At 34.9% G+C, this 24,521-nt stretch overlaps 1 protein-coding gene across 8 annotated transcripts in view; it reads left to right on the top strand.

Annotated features, from left to right (window-relative positions):
• The window catches only part of SENP7 (SUMO specific peptidase 7), a 149,564-nt gene that overhangs the window by 106,517 nt on the left and 18,526 nt on the right, over positions 1-24,521 (top strand). For 7 of the 8 annotated variants that reach the window (XM_059921236.1, XM_059921242.1, XM_059921243.1 and 4 more), the window contains 7 exons: positions 3,079-3,260; positions 5,034-5,373; positions 6,204-6,361; positions 9,612-9,758; positions 14,001-14,034; positions 21,388-21,567; positions 22,751-23,013. In XM_059921236.1, coding sequence (XP_059777219.1) covers positions 3,079-3,260; positions 5,034-5,373; positions 6,204-6,361; positions 9,612-9,758; positions 14,001-14,034; positions 21,388-21,567; positions 22,751-23,013 — 1,304 coding nt within the window. The remainder of the gene's footprint in view (positions 1-3,078; positions 3,261-5,033; positions 5,374-6,203; positions 6,362-9,611; positions 9,759-14,000; positions 14,035-21,387; positions 21,568-22,750; positions 23,014-24,521) is intronic. The other variant, XM_059921237.1, reaches the window with a different exon arrangement.

A 24,521-nucleotide genomic window follows, 5' to 3' on the forward strand; every position in this document is an offset into this window, starting at 1 on the left:
TTCAGTTGTTTTTCTGGGGTTTTATCTTGTTCCTTCATCTGGGAAATATACTTTTGCCATTTCATTTTGTCTAATTTACTTTCTTTCTTTTTTTAAAAAATAAATGTATGTATGTATGTATGTATGTATGTATGTATGTATTTATTTATTAATTTATTTATGGCTGCATTCGGTCTTTGTTGCTGAGCACAGGCTTTTTCTAGTTGGGGCGAGGGGGGCTACTCTTCATTGCGGTGCATGGGCTTCCCATTGCGGTGGCTTCTCTTGTTGAGGAGCATGGGCTCTAGCCATATGGGCTTCAGTAGTTTTGGCATGCGGGCTCAGTAGTTGTGGTTCACAGGCTCTAGAGTGTAGGCTCAATAGTTGTGGCATACGGGTTTAGTTGCTTCGTGGCATGTGGGGTCTTCCCGGACCAGGGCTTGAACCCGTTCCCCTGCATTGGCAGGCGGATTCTTAACCACTGCGCCACCAGGGAAGTCCTTATTTTGTCTAATTTTCTGTGATTGTGGATTTCGTTCCGCAGGCTGCAGGATTGTAGTTCTTCTTGCTTCTGCTCTCTGCCCTCTGGTGTGTGAGGCTATTTAAGAGGCTTCTACAAGCTTCCTGATGGGAGGGACTGGTGGTGGGTGGAGGTGTGTCTCATCCTTCTGGTGGGCAGGGTTGTGCTCAGTAAAACTTTAATCCGCTTGTCTGATGGTGGGTGGGGCTGAGTTCTCACCCTATTGGTTGTTTGGCCTGAGGTGACCCAGTACTGGAGCCTACAAGCTGTTTGGTGGGGCTAATGGCAGCCTCTGGGTGGGCTCCCGCCAGTGGGTACTTCCCAGAACTGCTGGTTCCAGTGTCCTTTTCCCCACAGTGAGCCCTAGCCACCACCCGCCTCCACAGGACACCCTTCAGTAATAGCAGGGAGGTCTGGCCCAGTCTCTTACAGTGTCACTCCTTTTTTCCCTGGATCCTGGTGTGCACGAGACTTTGCGTGTGCTCTCCAAGAGTGGAGTTTCTGTTTCTCCCAGTCCTGTGGACGTCCTTTGATCAAACCCCACTAGCCTTCAAAGCTAGATTCTCTGGGGACTGCTCCTTCTGTTGTTGGACCCCCAGGCTGGGAAGCCTGATGTGGGGCTCGGAACTTTCACTCCTGTGGGATAACTTCTGTGGTATAATTGTTTTCCACTTTGGGGTCACCCACTTGGCGGGTATAGGATTTGAGTTTATTGCTGTTGCTCCCCTCCTACCATCTTGCTGTGGCCTCCTCTTTGTCTTTGGATGTAGGGTATTCTTTTTTTGGTAGGTTCCAGCGTTTTTTTGTCCCTGGTCGTTCAGCAGTTAGTTATGATTTTGGTGTTTTCATAAAAAGGGGATGCGCTCGCGTCCTCCTACTTCGCCATCTTGAGCTAATCCCTCTTCAGGTTTTGATGTAGCATTTATGTTTAGAAATTATAGCTTGATACGGTATTTATAAGTAGAAATTGTCTTTGACTACCTTTACAGTTTACAGAATTACAAATAAAATTTATTGTGCTTTTCAAAATACTGTGTTGATAATTTAGGGGTAGTTTATTTTCCTGGGGGGAGGGAGTTAAGAGCGTTGTCTTTGGAAATTGGAAGACTGTTGACAGTCTTGGAGTTTTTGCCCTCAGTCCCATCCCCATGCCTGCCGTTTAAACAAAGACAAAGAGAAATTATGAATGTTAGTCATTAGATGTTTATAAAGCTAGAGTAAGAGCAAGAATAGTTTGAAGAGAAGGTGTATAGTGTTGAAGAACTTTGAGTGAATGGAGAGGTCAGGCCATTCAGTGTTACATAGATTTTTTTTTTTTTTTTAAATAGAGGGAAGGATTTTTAATTAATTAATTAATTTATTTTTGGCTGTGTTGGGTCTTCGTTTCGTGCGAGGGCTTTCTCTAGTTGTGGCAAGCGGGGGCCACTCTTCATCGCGGTGCGCGGGCCTCTCACTATCGCGGCCTCTCTTGTTGCGGAGCACAGGCTCCAGACACGCAGGCTCAGTAATTGTGGCTCACGGGCCTAGTTGCTCTGCGGCATGTGGGATCTTCCCAGACCAGGGCTCGAACCCGTGTCCCCTGCATTGGCAGGCAGATTCTCAACCACTGCGCCACCAAGGAAGCCCCTAGATTTTAAGTTATGAATTCAAGCAAGCTGCTTTGGGACTTGCTTTATGTGAACTCTGAGTTGGTACTTGTATGGTGTAGATTCAGAAAGCAAAATAATTCAGTATAACCTTCAGTTAGTTAGGATAACCCTCAGTTAGTTAGGTAGAACCTTTTGGAAGGTATTTTTGTACAGCACATATATTTGATAACTGAAATACTAAGCAGGTTTGTTAATACGTGATATGGGTTTCAAAATAATGCTTTTTTGACTTAAAAAAGGGAGTACTTCCTTTTCTGTAGGGTAATAAATTTATTGGAGATTTAAAATTATAGGGTCTTGATTTTTTTTAAAAAAGAAATAAACTGTGAAGGAAATTGTTAGCCTTATGAATGATTATTTATCACAGTCACCTGCTGGGGAAAGGTATTTTTGCTCCTTTTAAAAGAGCAGTGATCAATACTCTACTCTTTCAAATTATTGTCCCTTTTCATTTAAAAAAAATGTATATATAAAACTTACATTTAAAAGAGACAACTAATTGCTAAATTAGTTGTAATTTCTAAATTAGTTGTAATTTCTCAAATCACAGTGAATTTAAAAAACATTTTAAGAGACTAACTTTCAAAATTTTATTAAGACTTTTTTTTTTTTGTATCATAGTAAAATGCAGTTATGTGAAAAGGAAAAACATGGTTTGGTTGCTTTGCTTTGGTTACTAAAAAATACTACCTTTTAATATTTTTCCCATATCTTATATTTTTTGTACAATGAACATTTGCTTTGTGTATGCAGTTTAAAATGGGATATGTCTTTATATTCATCCATGTCAGTATGAGAATTTAGCAGTGGACTATGAAAAAACTAGCTTTGAAAGTAGTATAAGTAATTTTGATGATTTTATTTGAGCTCTTCTAAATGGGATTCTTTCTTTACTTTTTGGTCATATTTATGTCTCTTCTGTTTTTTAAGACCTCAATAGGGGAAGTAGAGGTTGTGATCATCTTGAAGAGGGGAGCAGAAACAAGGATAATACATATTCTGATTCAAAAATGGAACCCACTCTGATTTCCAGGAAGAGAAAACAAAGGCTTAGAAGTAATTTACCTGGTTCTCTTAATCCTACTTCTTTGTATAAATCAGCAGAGCAGACAGTAAGTAGAGGTATTTAGATGTCATATGAAATGATTTGTGCTATGATAAAAATGAATTGACTGTGGCCAAATAATGTTCTCCTGGCTTTCTGCTTTTATCATCATATTTCTTTCTTTTCTTTGCCTATTTTTTTGATTCTGTTTATTTTTTAAAAAATAAATACAACTTTTTTTTGTAGTAGTACAGTTATGGGAACAAATTTCAAATACAGTCATCACTCAGTATCTACATAGTATTGGTTCCAGGACCCTGCACATACCAAAATCCATAGATGCTTAAATCCCTTATATAAAATGGTATAATATTTGCATATAATCTACATCTTCCTGTATGTTTTAAATCATCTCTAGATTACTTACAATAACTAATACAATGTAAATGCTATGTAAATGGCTATAAATACAATGTAAATGCTATGTTAATAGTTGTCTCTTCATGGCAGATTCAAGTTTTGCCTTTTGTAAATTTCTGGAATTATTTTTCTGGAAATATTCACCATTTGCAGTTGGTGGAACCTGTGGTTGGTGGAACCTGTGCATACAGAGGGCTGACTGTATTATGAACAAGTAAAAAAGTTAAAAGTATTTCTCTTCTGATAACCAGCCCTTAGTTAGTAGTTTGATGTACGTCCTTCAGACCTGTTTCCTTTTTTCCCCCCCTTATTATAACCAAATACTATTCATACTGTCCAGTCAATTGCTTTTTCACTTGCTCTGTGAAATTATTACCTGACTTATTTTATCAGTAGTAATTTACTTCCAATTTCTATAGACTTCTCTTTTTCCAGAGTTTAGGGAATTTGTTGTAGAGAATTACCATACATACGTTAATGCATACATTACCTATTTTCAAAGACTTAGTATGCAGTTAACAATAAAAGTATGAGGAGACAGCTTTTTGACTCCTCTGATTCACAAGGCATTTCAGGACTTTGCTGTGCCTTTGAGTTATAATTATAAACATGATTTAGATTTATACAGTAATAGAGATGTGAAGGCAGTGATTGATTTTCATAATTTTTCATATTGTTATCCTCTTTTTTTAAAATTTTTTTTTTAAATTTTTATTTTTTGGCTGTGTTGGGTCTTTGTTGCTGCGCGGGGGCTCTTCTCTAGTTGCGGGAAGCAGGGGCTACTCTTCATTGCGGTGCGCTGGCCTCTCATTGAGTGGCTTCTCTTGTTGCAGAGCACAGGCTCTAGGCGCGGGCTTCAGTAGTTGTGGCTCGTGGGCTCTAGAGCGCAGGCTCAGTAGTTGTGGCGCACGGACTTAGTTGCTCCGCGGCATGCGGGATCTTCCTGGACCAGGGCTCGAACCCGTGTCCCCTGCATTGGCAGGCGGACTCTTAACCACTGCGCCACCAGGGAAGCCCTGTTATCCTCTTAAGTTTTTAATTTTTTTGCTTTTTTGTTACTAAAGTCATATGATGTCAAATGGCCTCTTTTGCAAAATAAAACTGTAAAAAAAAATTCCTCTCATTTAAAGTTGACAAGACTGTGGGAGACCTCTGAGCCACTTGTAAATATGGGAGTTTCTCCTTCCCATCCTTTTGAAAAATGTTTAGGCATCTGATTGTACAGACCAAACTCTACATATTTGAGAGACACTGGCAAGAGTAATGTAGTATAATTGAGTAGTTTCTACCCCTATAGTTATAGAAATGATATAATATTTTTACTTTTATATTCTTCTTTAGGAATTTAAACTTAAAAAAACTCTTTATGTTAGCCAAATTTGAAAAATGCTAATTTTTGTATGCATTTATTTATGTTCAGAAAGAACAAGAAAATGACCCAACAGTATCCACTGAGTTGGAAAAGTCAAGTGAAAACTATCAGGAGGACCCAAAGCTGCTTGAAGAAATTATGCTTGAACCCATAGAAAGTGATTTTACTAAACTAGCCTCACTTTGTAGTCAGGAGTTGGCTTTGAGTGCTGCTCCCCAAATCACCTCTGAATGTTCAACCACTAAAACTTTTGAGAGCTCTATTCCTACTGATACTGTGGGGAATTGTCCTGTGGTCGAGAAGGATGAGAATGAATTGAACACGATAGAAAAACCTGTTTTAAGTGAACATAGTGAAGGGAACCAATCATTTATCTCTGCTGAACCAAGTAAGTAACATGAGGATAATAATTTTCTCTCCTCTACTTAGTTGTTTTCTTTCTCCTCTCAAACAAATTTTGCTAGGCAATAAGTTATTTATTACATCATTGTGGAATATATTAACTTCAGAAAAAAAAAGACTTGGGGTTTTGGGACTTCATTTATTTTGTAATATTGATTTAGGTAAGGAATAGAATACTTGGAAGCAGAAGTAATTTTTTTTTAGATTAGTGTACTGTAATCTCATCAGTAGTTTTTTATAAGTTTCTATAAGGACCATTATTATTGTCATTTTGGTTGCTTAAGCTGAAGTACAGAGCGTTTAAGTGCTGTTTAATTATTGTCATTAATTTTGATTTAATTAATTAATTAATTTTGATTTTTAATTTTCCAGTATTTGATGCAGTCACATGGTACAAAAAAGGTTCTAAAGGATATCCAGTGACTGGTCTCCCGCATCTTTTCCTAGCCATCCATTTTCCCCTCCTAAAAGCAACTAATGTAACAGGATTTAAAGTACAATTTAGAATGATGGCATAATACATTATTAGAACTAGAATTTGGTCCTAAGTTCTCCTCATGGCTCTATCCATTTTTAAATATCTTCGTCCTCCAGAAGGTAAGGTTGCAGGTAACTGCCAAATAATAGCGCTGACCTGGAAACATTGTATGCGACTAGTATAAATTAGATAATGAATGATAGGCCAGTTTCTAAATTGAATAAAGTTAGATGATTCAGTTCAGTGGGTTTATGAAAGATATATTGCACGAATTACAAAGTTCTCTTTTTATATATGATTATTGTGACACATTTAAAAAATACATTTTACCTTTTTAGTTGTTGTTTCCAGTGATGAAGAAGGACCCGTTGAACATAAAAGTTCAGAAATTCTTAAATTACAACCTAAGCAAGATCATGCCATCTCTAATGAAAGTGAGAGTACTTCTGAGCCAGCAATGTCAGAACTACCACAGATTACATGTGAATCTGTACGGGTAATTTATTTCTGTCTTCTCACAGATTAACAGTGAAATATACACTATTGGCTAATGACTATTTTTTGTTTCCGTCGAGCAGAATATTATATAAAAATTATGAATTTTCTTAGTTTGAATTTTGAGACAACTTTCATATTAGTTTGAGGGAAGTATGTAGTTGTCTTTATTTGAAGTGAAAGGCTTAATACCATTTTTCTTCTGGCCATTTTTATTTTTTCAGTCTAAATATTCTGAATTGAATATTTATTCTTCTCTTATGGTTCTCATTGGACATTTAAGTACTTTATCAAAACATTTTCTAGAATTAAACAGTTTCCAGTATTTGTCTGGTCTTACAGTACAATGGTGACTTGGAATTATTCCTTTTCCTCACGTGCTATTAAGGCAGCATGATAGAGGAAAGAACCTGACTTCTGGAGATACACAGATCTATGTTCAAATACTGGCTCTGTCATTTGGGCAAGTCCCTTAACTTCCTTAGCCTGAGTTTCCTTATATGCTAAATGAGGATAATAACACCTAATTCAGAAGATTATTTTTTGAGTATTAAGTGAAACAACATATGAAAGCATTTAGAACAGTGTTACAAACCTATCAGTTTGGTAAGTGCTTTGTCTCTTCCTCTTATAGAAAACCGTAAGTGGAAGTGTCTGTTGGTTTAATGTCAGCCAGTGGTGTTTTGACATACATATAGCTCTAAAGTAAGGTTCAAGTTATTTATTGTCAGTATTCATTCATATTATCAGCTCTGATTATCCTATATTAAAGAAATGATTATCGGTAGACCACCAGTGCAGAATTATGGTTAACTTCTGTTGGTTGTTTTTGAATAATGTCAGAGGCTGTTATTCTATAGAGTGTGGTGAAGAATTTGGTCAGTTCCATGAAAACAGTCTGATGGGCTGATTAGTGTTTCACAGGTGTTTCTTTTTTTTAAAAAATTTATTATTTATTTATTTATTTTTGGCTGCATCGGGTCTTATTTGCGTCATCTTCATTGAGGCATGCGGGATCTTTCATTGCGGCGCGTGAGCTTCCCTAGTTGTGGTGTGTGGGTTTTCTCTTCTCTCATTGTGGTGCATAGGGTACAGGGTGCGTGGGTTCTGTAGTTTGCGGCACGTGAGCTCTCTAGTTGAGGCTCGTGAGCTCACTAGTTGTGGCGTGCGGGCTTAGTTGCCCTGCGGCATGTGGGATCTCAGTTCCCTGACCAGGGGTCGAACCTGAGTCCCCTGCATTGTAAGGTGGATTCTTTATCAATGGACCACCAGGGAAGTACCTCACCAGTGTTTCTGTTGCATTTGGTACTCCATAGAGAGATTACCTCAGGAATTGTGTTCTGAATTTTTGTTAAAATGTAACAGTTGTTGCCCAGTTGGGCCAATAGCCTACTTGATGGCTTAGTTGTATTTGTAATTAAAACAGTGTTGATAATGAATTCAAAATTCTAAATGAATTACAGTTCCCTTGGCAGTATATAAATTGACAATATAGTATGAAATGACTGTGTTAAAGGAAAATGACATCTCTTGTAGAACTGACAGCATATGATCACAGCGAAGCAGCAAATAATGTAGAGATCTACCAAAATCTATAAGGCAGAATAAACCTCCACACCCTCCCTTGTTTCCAATTTTAAATGAAGTTATGAGAAACATAGATTGACCATTTTTAAGAGGCAGTTAGTCTTTACCAAATGTGAGGCCCAATAAGGAATTCTTTCTAATCCATCTTCTCACTTTATCACCTAAAACACACAGGCAGTTATTTGACTGATTAGAACCATCTGTAGTTGATTAGATTCCCCCTTTTTTACTTAGGGGAGAAGAAGAGTTCAGTAAGCAGTAAAAGCTGAGAATGATAAAGAAATTCTATTACGCAGGTAAATGGCATTGTGAGCTGGGTTAAAAATAATGAGTAATGTGCATGTTTCAGGTGAGGATTAATCACATTTTCTAGAGGTAGGAGGAGAGTGAGTACACATGCATAATTGCTCTAGTAGTAATTTATTTGGTTATTAGTGATGTTAAGGTTAAAGAGGGATAATGTGTAACAGCTAGGCAAATGTGGAGTGGAAAAAGTCATCTGAAAGCAGTGTAAAACTCCAAAGAGATGGTGGGAAATTGCTGCTGCTGATACTGCCTGGTAGTCTATTGTAATTTAAAAGCAGAGTTGTGAATTTTTTGAGCAGAAGTGGTATGATTTTTGAGGCTTTAGGCAGCTGGTTGGCTATCCTCAGCCATAGTGCATGTAGTAAAGTATATAGATTTGATGTAACAGACGGTTCTTAGGCACTTATATTCCTTCATTGCTCACTAAAAGTGCAATAGCTGAGAGCATTGTCTTGGTTTATGGAAGCAATTTTATGTGCTTGAAATAACCCTTGACCTGGAGTTAGAAACCTGCATTTGTCTTAGTTTTGCTTCTTACTAACTGCATTACCATGGGCAGGTCACTTAACCAATCCAAACATATATTAACTCTACTTATAAAATACAAAAAGAAAAAAAAAAAACTTGCCCCATGGGGTGGTTGTGGTGATTAAGAGAGATAATGTATTTAAAACCTCATTTTAAACTAAACATTATATAAATCTTAATTTATTTCTGTTGAGTTAAAAATGAATAAAGCCTATTAGAGAATACTGACTTTGAAATGGCTTTGATACAGAGGAAGATGTATTTCTGGAACTTAGGCCTATGGAATTAATTTAGGAGTCAGCATTTTAGAGTAATTTTCTCAAAGTAAACATACTTTAAAAAAAATTTATTTAATCTATTTAATTTTGGCTGCTTTGGGTCTTCATTGCTGCACGCTGGCTTTCTCTAGTTGCGGCGAGCGGGGGCTACTCTTCGTTGCTGTGCGCAGGCTTCTCATTGCGGTGGCTTCTCTTGTTGCAGAGCACGGGCTCTAGGCGAGTAGGCTTCAGTAGTTGTGGCACGCGGGCTCAGTAGTTGTGGCACATGGGCTTAGTTGCTGTGCGGCATGTGGGATCTTCCTGGACCAGGGCTCGAACCCGTGTCCCCTGCATTGGCAGGCAGATTCTTAACCAGTGCACCACCAGGGAAGTCCAACCATATACTTTTTAGGGAAAAAAATCTAGATAACTATTTCTTCACAGTAAGAACAGTGTAAAATCCTTCACAGATTCATTAATAGTAATTTAAAGAAGTATTTGACTTTGAAAATCATCGTCAGCATTTATATAATACTTAGGTTTATATGCATTTTATAATTTTTTCCTTGTTAGGCTTCATCTGAATTATGTCCATATAATCCTGTCATGGAAAACATTTCCTGTGTTATACCTAGTAATGAGATGGATCTACAACTGGATTTTATATTTACTTCTGTTTATATTGGTAAAGTAAAAGGAGCTCCTAAAGGTTGTGTTACAGTAAGTATATTTAATTTTTTTTTTTAGCTTTGCTTTTTGGACAAGGCATTTTCAGATTGTCTTCTCTTTTTTTAGTGCAAATGAAAATAGAATTGAGATTAATTTTATATAGGACATTTTGAATATATCATTATACCTATTTTGAAACATGTCTTTAATTGTGAAATCTTGAAACCATAGAGGAATGCCCTAAAATCATATCTGTAATCTGACTACTCTAATGAGGATTATGTATGAAAAAAATCATATGTAACATTGATATTCTTTGGGCTCTAAAACTTACTTGATGGTAAAGTAAATTTTTCTTTAGGGTATAGTTAATAGCAAAAAGAAGAAATCTCATTTTGATGGTTTAAATTGTTCTCCAGATTCCCAAACTTGTTATTTAAGGATCTCCAGGAATAGTTCCTATTCTATTTTTCCACTTCTTTTCAGTATTAACTCCTCACATTTTGTATATGAAAGCCATATTGGATTTTGCTCAGTTCTCTATATTTTCTCACTATTTTTCTGCCTGTTAAAATCTTTTAAGGCTTATCTGAAATACTTCCTCTTCCAGAAAACCTTTTCCTGATTTCTCCTTCTTAGCCATAATTAACTTCTCCTTTTACTATGTACTTACAGCACTTTGTTTGTACATCTGTTGTAGGATTTATTCTGTGTGTTTTTGTTTGTATTCTTGCCTAAACCTCTCCATTAGCCTTTAAGCATCTTGTGATGAAGAGTCGTGCTTTTACTCCCCTTTACACTTTACATAAATGGCTCAAACCTAAATAGGCACTTTTAAACATTAGTTGAATTGAATTGACTATGTCAGATTATAATTCAGGTATTTTCCTAGAAGTTTTGTTAATATTTCACTCTGTTATGGATAAGGCAGGGAATATAAAAATGGTAAGATATGATCTCTGCTTTCAAGGAACTTGTAGTCTAATGAAACAGGCAGAAATGTAAATAGATATTTACATTATAGTAAAATGTACTATGAAAATATGTATAGGAAATGCGCATATGGAAGTGAGTACCTCTGTCTGGAGGAATCAGGGAAGACTTCATAGAGAGGAGAGCGTATGATTTAAGACACAGAGTAGATGTTTACTTGGTGACCATGCAGGGGGAAGACCTAACTAATCCCAGTAGAGTAAACATGTACAAATTCTGGGAAGTACCAATAACGGTAGCTGGTGATATAGTTAAAATTGCTTTGATTGAAAGCACCACAGCAATTCTGTTTAAAATGAATATTCTCTGATCACTAGTTTTCAGATATTAATAATTTTGTTATGCCCAGAGTGATTTTACAATTATTTTCTTTAAGGAATTTTGTTCACTTTTCACAATTTCCCCCCCAATTTTATAGCTTTTTCATTTTAAATTCAGGTTTAACCAGTTTTTTCTGTTGAGTTCTTTGTAATGGCAAAATGTTGGGTAACCTAAATATGTGACAATAACTGATAAGCCGGGGGGGGGGGAATTTAATATAAATATTCAGCAAGGGGTTTTCATTAATTAATGTATTAATTATGCTATTATATGGTCAGTGGACTTGCTATGGGCAAAAACCAAAACCAAACAAAAAACTACAAATGAGTAAAGGAACAATTTAACGAACACCTGTAATTTTGACTATCCAGAGACAATTACCATTAACTCTACAGTGTATATCATTCCATATTCTTCATATTAGATACATATATATTTAAAACCAAAGGATATAACATTATACATACTGTTTTGTAGCTCACCATAATCATATTAAATTAATGTAATTCATGTACCTATTTTGGAATATTTGGATTGTCCTTAATTCCTGACCATTGGACATTTCAGTTGTCCCAGAATTTTGCTACTACAAATAATAAAGTACTGCAAATATTCAATAAATGTCATAAAGTAGGTGTTAAAAATTTGTCTCATGTCTGTTGGAACACTTAAACTATGATTAAAATAAAAAAACTTAAATGTCTAATTATAGGAAAGTAGTTTAGTAAATATATGCAGGTAAAATATATGCATGTGAAGAAAGGTTGAGAAGAATTCTGCAAAAATTAAAACAGGTAGGTTGCTATGGAGAGATTGTAAGCAATTTTAAAATTAAAAAATATAATGAATAATATAAAACAGGAAAAGGGTAAAAGTCTTAAAACTTTCAAGTTTTTCAAAAAACTGTGAATATATATTCTTTTTCAGACAGAGTTCATCATGCTCTGTAATTTAGAAATTAAAGAACTTCTTTTTTTGGGGGGGTAATATATTAGAGAATTAAAGTTAGTCATTTGCCAGATGTTTAATGGGTGTCTGCTATATTTTGTTATGGACACTGGAGATATTGTTCTCACTGTCATGACAGTTACAGTTTAGCTGAGCCAGAGAAATACCTGTAGTGGGAAACTCTTACATAAGTTAGAGCCGTTTTTTTTTTTTTTTTTTTCTATAGTGGGACATTTAAGTTATTATTACCTTTTTTTAGTGTAGAGAATGCTGCACATTTAATTTTTTAGATCTCACTTTTGTTAATAGTAGAAAAAATGTTTATTAAGTGTATATTATGTTCAAAGAACTGTACTGGCTGTTGTACGAAGCTATAAAATAGCTCTTATGTTCAGCTTTATTTTTAAGTTTAAGTAGATATGGTATGATTTCAGAGAACTTGGGATTACCTTATTGCCACAAAAACATCTTTCTGATTTTCTTAACTGGGAATTCAGTTTTTGCTGCAAATAGGACTTTGCCTTTGGGAGAGATTACATGTTGGCTTAGTCATCAAAAAAGGTGTAAATGAGTATGTGATCCTTGCCAAACAGAAAGGTTTGATAGGACAAGGGTGCTTATGGTGGGAGAATGAAACAATCATGTAGAAAGAGGCCAAAGATATATAGATACACTACTTCTAATTTGTAATTTCATAGTAATGACTATAAAATCTCAAAAGCAAACACTCCTTATATTCATTTTCTATAACTAGTTATTTACAATTGCTAAGATATATTTTATGAGATGAAAGACCCAGTGAAACATGCCTGAAAGGATTTAGCAAGGGGAAATATACACCAAATATATATAGCAGTTATGTGAAGGTGACATAATAATAAGGTGTATTTGAATAAATCAAGCTAGATAACATACTTAATCTGATGCTAGTGTCTAATGATAACAGCTCCCCTTGATTAAGGGTCTTATCAAAAACTGAGAGGTTCAGTACGTTACCTAAGTTTACTTACTATTTGTGTAAGTGGTAGAGATAAGAGAGGCAACATTTGAACCCCTTGCTCAGCTTTTAACTCATTTGTCCTTTTGCTCAAATTTTGCTTAAGTGGCTGACTTACACTATGAAATGTGAGTTTTATATTTGTGAAACTACAGTATGAAATCATTTTTAAATTAGCAAAAAAAATAAAATAAAATGGAGTCTTACTAAATCTGTGGTTTCACCAAACATTGTTTGCTACTTATTTGGAACTCTGTTGGTAGTTAATTTAGGTACCCATGTACCAAGGCCATTTTCAATTTTGTGCTCACAGACTGTATCCCTGATTTGGTCAACAATTTCATAAATGTATTGATCAAAAGAGAAACCTAACCACGTAATAAATAAATAGGCATGAATTAATTTGACAAACTTCAAAGGACATCTATTTTAGGTGGTACATGTAAGATTTAGGTACTCCACAACTCTTGAGACTTTATTTTAAAACCAACACTTAAGGAGGTCAGATAGATACAAAAGATACCTAGAGAAAATTTAGCATCTTGTCACAGAAGGAGCAGAAAGAGCAGGAACCTTGCTGAATCCTTAGTCAGAAGGGAATTTATAACATGGAACAAAGAAGAATGAATGCTGGGAATGTCAGCAAAGATAAGGATCAAATCCTGCTTTGTGATTTATTTACCAAAGTCAGTGACACCCTGTGAGGTCTTTTGGCAGTTTCTTCTGGACTTTGTCTTATTTTTTTTTTAAATATTCAGGAAACATTTTTGAAAAGTATATTAAGTAAAGTCTTACTGGTTTTTATAAATGAGCATATTGAGAATTAAATTACTTGCACAGGGTTCTTAAACTTCCATAAAACTAAGTCTTTACAGTGAAACATCTTTTTGGTTTATTGAGAAAAAGGCTTAAGACTTTTAGTATAGACTTTGATTACGTACTTGTGGTTTAAAAAAGAAAAAAATTTTGAAAAATTTGAATAGTAACACATCTTGAGTGGTAACTCGTATTTTGCTTTTTTATTTTTCCTTTAGTTCACGACAAAGTATATTAAGATCCCATTTCAAGGTAAGCTATCATTATCTTATGACCTCTTTTCACTGTAGTTTTGAGTATAAAATAATTGGTCAACAAAAATTCTGAGATATTTCTGCAATTAGTCTTTCATAATTTTTTCCAGTGTAGAATTTATGTAAAAATAAGGTTAATAATATGTTTCAATTTAACACTTTTTTTAGCAGCTTCAAAAGGAGTTAAAATGTTTTATAACACTTAAAATATACAATTTTTATACTGTTGTTTTAATGACTTCAAGTAATATGAAGGGACTCATGGCAATTTCTTGGGAATAACAAAAGTAGTTTTGATAGCAAGATTTTTGATATATAAAAATGGATGAAAATAGAAACTGTAAGTAAAGAAGTATAAGGAAAATTTTTAGTGTTGCACACAAACATGTAAAATGGTTTTGCATAGGGATTAAGAGAGATTTTTTTATACTGTTTCTTATCTGAGTAAGGCAATGTGGATTGGAAAATGGACCTATAATTTGTAGAGACTCAGACAAACTTCTCATTCTCTTTCCAAATAAAAACCTTTCAGAATAAATAACATTAAGAGAACAAATAATAAGCAACAGAGAATAGTCTCTTTAGAGAATGAATTATGAGAAGAATGAACAAAAACAATATATACAAATAGCACTTCAGAAATGAACTGGGGGAGAGGAAACCTGTGTTTCAAGACTGAAGATGAGATTGAAGTAACTTTAGTTGGACTCCCCAGATACCCATGTACAGAATCCACAACTGTATGTTATAATAATGAATCTAATGATTAGGAAGCTACTATAAGTAGTAAGAATATGTAAGGCATATATAATATATAAAAATAAATATACTGATATTCCTAATTAGGAAATTTTAATAAGTTATTGTGGAATAATATAACATTAGCTATTTAAAGAAACCAAGGCCTGTGATTCAAGAGGAAATAATTTCATAAAAGATAGTGCTATAATCTGTAGATAAAGACCTGGGTAACAGAGCTACCTCTCAATTTCTTTTTCTTTAATAGAGGTATAAATGATGTACAACATTATATTAATTTCAGGTGTACAACATTATGATTCAATATTTGTATATATTGCAAAATGATTCCCCCAATAAGTCAAGTTAACATCCATCCCCATGCAAAGTTACAAAAATTTGTGTGTGATGAGGATTTTTAAGATCTATGCGATAGATCTTAAATATGCAATACAGTATTATTAACAATAGTCACCATGTGCTGTACATTATATCCTCATGGCTTATTTATTTTATAATTGGAAATTTATATCTTTTGACCCCCTTCTGTCATTTTGTCCACCCCCTGCTTCTGGCAACTACCAATCTGATCTCTGTATCTATGAGCTTTTTTTTTTTTTTTTAAAGATTCGTTCCTTCTTTTTTTTTTTTGGCAGAACAGTATTCCATTGTATATGTATCACATATTCATTCATCCATTGATGGACACTTAGGTTTTTTCCATATCTTGGCTATTGTGAATAATGCTGCAGTTAACATGGGAGTGCATATATTTTTTTTCTAATTAGTGTTTTCCTTTCCTTTGCATAAATACCCAGAAGTGGAGTTGCTGGATTATTAAAAAAATTTTTTTGAGAACGCTCTGTTTTCCATAGTGGCTGCACCAGTTTACATTCCCACCAACAGTGCACAAGTGCACAAGAGTTCCCTTGTTACCACATCCTTGCCAATACTCATTATTTCTTTTCTTTTTGATAATATCCATTCTAATAGGTGTGAGGTGGTATATCATAGTGGTTTTGATTTTCATTTCCATGACGAGTTGCAGTGTTGACCACCTTTTTGTGTACCTGTTGGCCATCTGTATGTTTTCCTTGGAAAAATGTCTTTTCAGTGTCTCTGCCTTTTTTTCAGTCAGATTGTTTGGGGTTTTTTGCTATTGAGTTGTATGAGTTCCTTATATATTTTGGATTTTAACCCCTTATCAGATATATGACTTGCAAATATTTTCTCTCATTGAATAGGTTGCCTTTTAATTTTGTTGATGATTTCCTTTGCCGTGTAGAAGCTTTGTAGTTTGATGTAGTCCCACTACATCTAACTAAAATCTATAGGTAAAGACCTTTGTAATGGAGCTACCTCTCAAATTCTTATGATACAAACAAACATCAAAAATGATATTTTAGGTTTTCATAGTTAATATTTTGTACTTTGTTTCAAGTATTGCTTTCTTTATAGCTTTTCTATCCCAAATGAATATATATATAAACATATATATATATATATATATATTTTTTTTTTTTTTTTTTTTAATACTTTTTTGGCCACACTGCACAGCATGTGGGATCTCAGTTCCCCGACCAGGGATCTAACCCAGGCCCCTTGCATTGGAAGTGTGGAGTCTTAACCACTGGACTGCCAGGGAAGTTCCCAAATGATTTTTTTTTTTTTTTAAACATCTTTATTGGAGTATAATTGCTTTACAATGGTGTGTTAGTTTCTGCTTTATAACAAAGTGAATCAGCTCCAAATGATCTTTAAAAGATGATTTTAATTAAAAATTGTGGAAAAATACTCTTGTCGGTGGTAATGGGTTTACGATTTTATAATGGAAGAGGAAAATATTAGTCAGCTTCTTCAAATCCTGTCTGTGCTAAATTCCCATATAAAAAAAATTTTTTTTTAAAACAAGGCATGCAGGGACTTCCCTGGTGGCACAGTGATTAAGACTCCATGCTCCCAATGCAGGGGGCCCGGGTTTGATCCCTGGCCAAGGAACTAGATCCCACATGCATGCTGCAGCTAAGAGTTCTCATGCTGCAGCTAAGGAGCCGGCGAGCCGCAACTAAGGAGCCCACACGCCGCAACTAAGGAGCAGGAGAGCTGCAACTAAGGAGCCCGCCTGCTGCAACTAAGATCCGGTGCAACCAATAAATAAATAAAAAAATAAAACAAGGCATGCATGTGAAAGGTTTTTGTAGGTGGGGAAATCTAGGGGTCTAAATGTTTATTTTTCTGCAGCAGCTGTGGGAAAAAATTGATTTATTCATATTTATATTAGCTGTTAATTATGTTTGGCTGTGGCTTAAAGAAAATAGTTTATTTTTTCTTCACATTTAAGAATTCCAGAGGTAGACTGAACAGGGCTGATATGGTGTTTATTTGGTCATCAGAGGCCCAGACTCCTTTCATTTTCTTACTCTGTCATCCCTGACACATGACTTTCATCCTCTAGTTTGTCTCATGGTCCATATGGCTGCTCATACTCCAGCCATCATGTTTGTTTTTTTTTAATAAATTTGTTCATTTATTTATTTTTGGCTGCGTTGGGTCTTCGTTGCTGTGCGAGGGCTTTCTCTAGTTGCGGCGAGTCGGGGCTCCTCTTCATTGCAGTGCGCAGACTTCTCATTGCGGTGGCTTCTCTTTTTGTGGAGCACAGGCTCTAGGCGCATGGACTTCGGTAGTTGTGGCACGCGGGCTCAGTAGTTGTAGCTTGTGGGCTGTAGAGCACAGGCTCAGTAGTTGTGGCGCACAGACTTAGTTGCTCCGTGGCATGTGGGATCTTCCCAGACCAGGGACCGAACCCATGTTCCCTGAATTGGCAGGAGGATTCTTAACCACTGTGCCACCAGGGAAGTCCAGCCATCATGTTTTACTGTTCCAGGTAGAGAGCAGAAGGAAAGGAAAAATGGTAGAAAGAATACATACCACCCTTTTAAGGAGTCTTCTTGGGTGTGCATACCACCTAACGTTCTGCTTATATTTTCTTAGCTAGAATGTAGTCAAATGACCACACATCTATTTGCAAAGGAAGCTAGGAAATAAGAGTTTTTAAGAGGTGGGTATCTTGCTTCCTCATAAAATTAGGGTCCTGTTACTAAAATCCCTAACAGTAGGTAGGAAAAATGATAGGCAACTCCTACTTTCAGTGTCTGTCATAGCCCTGTAACAGAATAAACTGAATGTTTTGGGAAAATTTGGTAATGAGGTTAATTTTTCTTGTGATGGTGTTAAATGCCCCCTGGCTTTTTTAAGGGAATCTTTTTAAAGCAGTCTTCCTAAAGAATATTTAACTTTCATACTAAGAGCTTGGAACATTTGGATTGGTAATAACTATCTAGATTTCACAGAAATAGTATCAACTATTTGGGGCTGTGAGCTGCATGAGGAAGAAATGCTGAGAAGTTTTTCTGAAGGTTCTCACTCTTTACTTTTAACTTAATCTGTTTGTCTTTGCTGCCAGTTTCACTGACAGTTTTCAGAATGGAGGAGTTACAGCGTTCATAGACTGGAAGAATTAATATTGTTAAAATGTCCATATTACCCAGAGCGGTCTACAGATTCACTGTAATCCCTGTCAAAGTTCCAATGGAGTCTTTCACAGAAATAGAAAAAAAAATCCTAAAATTTGTATAGAACAACAAAAGACCCCAAATATCCAAAGCAGTCCTGAGAAGAACACAACTGGAGGCACCACATGTCCTGATTTCAAATTGTATTACAAAGCTATAGTAATCAAAAGAGTATGATATAGGCATAAAACACACACAGAGATCAATGGAACAGAACTGAGAGCCCAGAAATAAACCCACATATATATGGTAAATTAATTGTCAACAAAGGAGCCAAGAATATACAATAAGGAAAGGATAGTTTCTTCAATAAATGGTGTTGAGAAAGCTGGACAGCCACATGCAAAGGAATGAAACTGGACCTCTACCTCTACTATATACAGAAATCAACTCAAAATGGTTTAAAGACTTAAATGTATGACCGGAAACCATAAAACTCCTAGAAGAAAACATAGGGGGTAACCTCGTTGACATTGGTCTTGGCAGTTTTTTGCATCTGACAGCAAAAGCAAAGGCAACAAAAGCAAAAATAAACAAGTAGAACTACATCAAACTAAAAAGCTTCTGCACAACAAAGGAAACCTTTAACAAAATGAAAAGACAACCTACTAAATGGGAGAAAATATTTGCAAATCATATATCTGATAAGGGGTTAATACCCAAAATGTACAAACAACCCTATTAAAAAATGGGCAGAGACATTTAAAAATGTCTAAAAAACAGACATTTTTCCAAAGGAGACATACAGATGACCAATAGACACATGAAAAGATGCTCAACATCACTGATTGTCAGTGAAATGCCAATTGTCAGTGAGATACCACCTCACACTGGTCAGAATGGCTATCATCAAAAAGACAGTAGGTAACAAGTGCCGGAAAGGATGTGGAGAAAAGGGAAACCTCTTCCACTGTTGGCACACATTAGGATTGTAAATTGATGCAGCCACTATGGAAAATAGTATGGAGGTTGGTCAAAAAATTAAAAATAGAACTGCCATGCGATCCAGCAATTTCACTTCAGGGTATTTACCCAAAGAAAACAAAACAGTAATTTGAAAAAGTACATGCACCCCAGTGTTCATTGCAGCATTGTTCACAATAGCCAAGGTGTGAAAGCAACATAAATGTCTTCTAATAGATGAATGGATGAAGATGTGTTATATATATATATACAATGGAATATTACTCAACCATTATAAAAATGAAATCTTGCCATTTGTGACAACATGGATGGATCTAGAGGGTATTATGCTAAGTGAAATAAGTCAGACCAAGACAAATACAGTATTATCTCACTTGTATGTGGAATCTAAAAACAAAAGGGAAGCAGACTCAAAGATAAAGAGAACAAGCAGCTGGTTGCCATAGAGGAGGGTGGTGGGGAGTTGGGTGAAATAAGTGAAAGGGATTAAGAGGTATAAGCCTCCATTTATAAAATAAATAAGCAATGAGAATGTAATGTACAACGTAAGGAGTATGGTCAGTAATACTGTAATACCTTTGGGGACAGATGGTTACTAGACTTACCATAGTAATCATTTTATAATGTATGCAAATACCAAATCATTATGTAGTAATGTGAAACTAACATTATATGTCAACTATATTTCAATTTAAAAAAGGCATACAAATCAAAAAAAAGAAAAAGAAAAAGGAGCCAGTAAACAGTAAAAGAAGAGGGAAGGTAGGTTAGGATAGGACATGACAGGATAGGAAGAGAGGAAGTCAGGAGGCATGCATACGGACAGGCGCAGAAGAGAAATAGAAATACAGAAAGGGAACAAGAAAAAGACCTGGAAGAATGGAATAAGGAAAGAAAAGAATAGAGGATGGAAGGAGGAAATACGAAAGAAAGAGAAAATGTTTAAAATGGATTAATTTATAAGAAAAAGGAAAAAAAATAGAATGGCTATCTTGGGAACATTAAGATGACTAGTTAATGAGTTTGAATGCTTATTGTAAACTGCTTTTCAAACTTTAATGTTTATATGAATTACCTGGGTTCTTTTTGTTAAACTGCTGATTCTGATTCACTATATCTAGTGTGGGGCCTGATTTCTGCATTTCCATTTGGCTCCCAGGTGATGCTCATGTCACAGGCTGAGGACTACATTTTAAGTAGCATGGAGCTAGGAAAACATGGGGGGAGGAGTAGTAAGAGATTTGTTTCAAATAGGTAACCATCTTGGGTTTATACTTAACCGATATTTGTATTCCTAGTTCAGCTGCTTGTTTTCTTAAGTTGGACCAGATGACCTCAGGACTTCTTTACACCAGTTTTCTGTATTTCTTTGAATTAAAAAATAAGGTCCTCAGAGGAGATTCTTTTAGCTCGCTGAGAGGGAGAAAGAGTGATAATTCAGAGCAATTACCTAGAAGTTTTGAGAAGTAGAACCTAGAAGAATTTTAGAAGAAATGTCATCCTAGGAGTCCCCTGGTGGCCTAGTGTTAGGATTCTGGGCTCTCACTGCCGTGCCGGGGTCCGGGGTTCAGTCCCTAGTCTGGGAACTGAGATCCCGCAAGCCATGTGGCGCCGCCAAAAAAATTTCATCCTAGACCATTCAGAAGCTCATATTACTCTGGGGAATCTTTGGGTAATGGCTGGTCTGTGTAGTGGAATGCAGATGTTTGAGGAGAAGAAAAATAGGCGTTAAGTGGCTTATGATAGCATTTGCAGTCTTGGTTGATAGTATTAACCAAGATAGAATTATATAGTTTTTTCAGTTATACTATGCTTAGTTTTCTGCATTGATACGATAGTCTGAGATCATATAGTGTGAGAGGCTAAATTCCTACATTTAATTATCACTTAAAAATTGTTTGGCCCTTTCTAATTTATGTGATCTTTTTTACTGTAATAATACTGTTTAGGTATTTTAGCCAAGTTTACTGAAATGTACTGGAAATGATATTTTTGAAAAACCTTGCATATAATTCTTTTTAAAAAATACATTGTGTTAAAGAGGAGTCATACAGTGCATATGGAGTGTATTCCTAAATAGATTAATTTATTACCTTGTTATCTTTTATTTATTACAGTGTCCCTGCATGAGATTTCATTGCTAGTGGATACTACACATTTAAAGCGGTTTGGGTTATGGAAAAATAAAGATGATGATCACAGTAAAAGAAGTCATGCTATCCTCTTTCTTTGGGTCTCCTCAGATTATCTTCAAGAGATTCAGACCCAATTAGAAAACTCTATATTAAGCCAGCAATGTGAGTATAAAAAGATATCTAAATTTCAGGATAATCTGAGAAGTCCTATAAATAAAGTAATTTTCCTCTAAAATAATTTAGTAGAATGTAATTATTTCACTGAATTGAAATTAAGTTCATTGAATTCAAAATAATTTATCGCTTGATATTATGTAAGATATTTTATTCATTTAATTTCTCCTTATAATTTTACTCAACCAATTAAAATTATCTTCTAAAATAAAAGGACTACCTTATCTTTTAGTCACTTGACATCCTTGGCTACCTGTCTTAAGAGTTTCTTGCCCTTATTTCATAATGAACTGTGACAGAACTAATTAGTGGCAAAGTCAAATAAAATACAGAAGTCTTTATCTTCAACATTTTCTATAGTTTCTAAAAAAGATAAATCAGTTTATTTACTTATGTATCATTTTTCTAAGACTGGGTTGAATACTTTTCTGATGCTCCCATAACACTTATCTATCAATATGTAAGTATCTTGAGATATTTCCCAACTTTGTTTAGTTTCCAACTCCTAAAGGAGTCTGGTTTAGAATTGGGTAAATCAAATTAGTAAGTTTCTTTCTTATCTCTTTAATCTCTCTGCCATTTCCCCTCCTACTCCCTTGCACATTAAAGATGTTAAGTAGTGAACTAAATTTTATGTCTTTAAAATTACTTATTTTGCTGTCCTCATTACTTCCAAATTAATTGGGAAAATTCATGATTAAATAGCAGAGAAGTTGGGAAAATACACAAGCCATTTATAATCATTATGGGAGGAGAGAATGTCATTTGATGAGAGAAAATGATTTTGAAGGAAGTGTTTGGAAATTTTTTTAATTGGTAGATTGGATATATGAAGAAGGCTAGAGAAAAATAATTGCTTAGTCATCATTCATTTACTTATTCATTAACAAACATTTAAGAGCACCTAGTAAATGCCAGGAACCGGAGATGCAGCAGTCAGTACCATTGTGGAGTTTGTAGTCTCATGTAGTAGGAGGCTAAAAATTGTGAGTTTTGGTTATAGGTTACTAATGGCCTGTTTTGGGATTTAATTTGCCTGGGTTATTAACTAACATACAAAATAGTTTGTTAAGTTGTATACCAACCTTACTGTTACTAATAATTATTTTAATTATAATCCCCTTGAAAAATAACACTACTGATAAAAACTGGTATCTTTTTTCTTTCATAGCAAAATCCACTGAATTCATTTTCCTTGAGCTACACAGTTCTATTTCACAGAGAGAAGAATTGAAATTGCAAGACATTATGACAGAAATAAGTACAGCCAATGGAGAATTAGAGCTTTCTTATCCGTTGTCTTGGGTTCAGGCACTTCCTTTATTTCAGAACCTCTCTTCAAAAGAAAGCTCTTTTATTCATTATTACTGTGCTTCAACTTGTTCTTTTCCTGCTGTTACTGCTGAAGAAATGAAGATGAAATCAATATCTCAGGTTAGCATATGATTAATATAATTAGTGAGGGGGAGGGAGGCAGTTCAATAAAAATTCTTGTTTTAAAATGAGCATGATTTCAGAATGCTGTGTTTTGTCAAAAGGGCACAGGAACCAACCTAAAGGAACTCCCAGTGCCAAAGCTAGAACAGTTAGATCAACAAAATCAGTAATGATAGCCTGTGATTATTATTAAAAAATAAGATATAATACCAATTAATCTATATTGATACAAATAAATAACTGAATGGATGAATGAAAACATAAAAAAAGGTGGGTAAGGGACAATTCTTTCTTAGAAAAGTGTTGCAATTAATAAATGTAAAAGGAACAAGAGAAATATAAAACCACCTCTAGAAAAATCATAGTTATGATTGTTGCAGGTAAGGTCCACGGAGAGATGCTAAATTTAATGGATGAAAACTTAAGGTAAAACAGGATATGTGCACAATATCAATCTCTCACCCCAAATATTAATTAATTACAAAAAGGAAGTAACTTTTTTTTCTCCACTGTAGTAACTTTACAGTGGAGAAACGTTGCAGACATCACCTTAACCCAAGTGATCGAAGTTAACATTACCAGTAATAAGATATATTGACCTAATGTACCTGTCACATCATGCACGGAGAAGAGTACATCATTTCTGTGTTATTCTTCTCAATATTGTATAACCTCAGTCTAATTGTGAGAAAAATCAGACAAACCCAGTTACAAAGTAACTGACCAACAGTCTTAAAAAATATCAAGGTCATGAAAGACAAGGAAAGATTGAGGAATTGTAGGATCCTGAAACAAAAGAAATTTGTTAGTGGAAAAACTAGTAAAATCAGAATAAAGTTTGTAGTTTAGTTTATAGTGTCATACCAACATTAATTTCTTAGTTTTAATAATTGTACTGTGGTTTAAAAAGATGTTAATATTAGGGGGGTCTGTGAGAGGCTTATTTTCTGCAATTCTTTTATCAATATAAGTCTAAAATTATCTTGAAACAATTAATGGTAAGTTTTAAAATGCTGTGTTTATTTTTATAGGAGGTTGCTAATATACATGTGGCTTATGTATCACTGCCAAATACCTCTAGAAAGAAAAGCGTTTATTAAGTTTGCTGTGACATGGGCGTGTGCACACACGCACACACATACACTCATGTGGGTTTGGTCTGGGGCTAATCTGTTTTTTTTTAAAGGTCTGTAGAAAGCCACATTAGTGGAAGTCAAGATGTAAGACTTCACTGTCTTTTGCATAATGTAAAAATTTTGCCTGGTAATTACATTGTATATACAAATTTGTATCATAGTTTTCCATTTAATAATAAAATATCAATTTATGTTCTTATAAACTCTTTTCAGTCTCTTGTTTAAATTTTTTCCTACTATTTATCACCTCTTTTGTTCATTTTGAACAAAATGAACACTGTTTTCAGATTCCTAAGTTAATTATAAAGCCAGACCTGTAAGTAACACTTCAGGTTAAACTTTGACCATTGTATAGTATCTTTTGATACA

Source organism: Balaenoptera ricei, chromosome 4, assembly GCF_028023285.1.
Source record: "Balaenoptera ricei isolate mBalRic1 chromosome 4, mBalRic1.hap2, whole genome shotgun sequence".
NCBI lineage: Eukaryota > Metazoa > Chordata > Mammalia > Artiodactyla > Balaenopteridae > Balaenoptera > Balaenoptera ricei.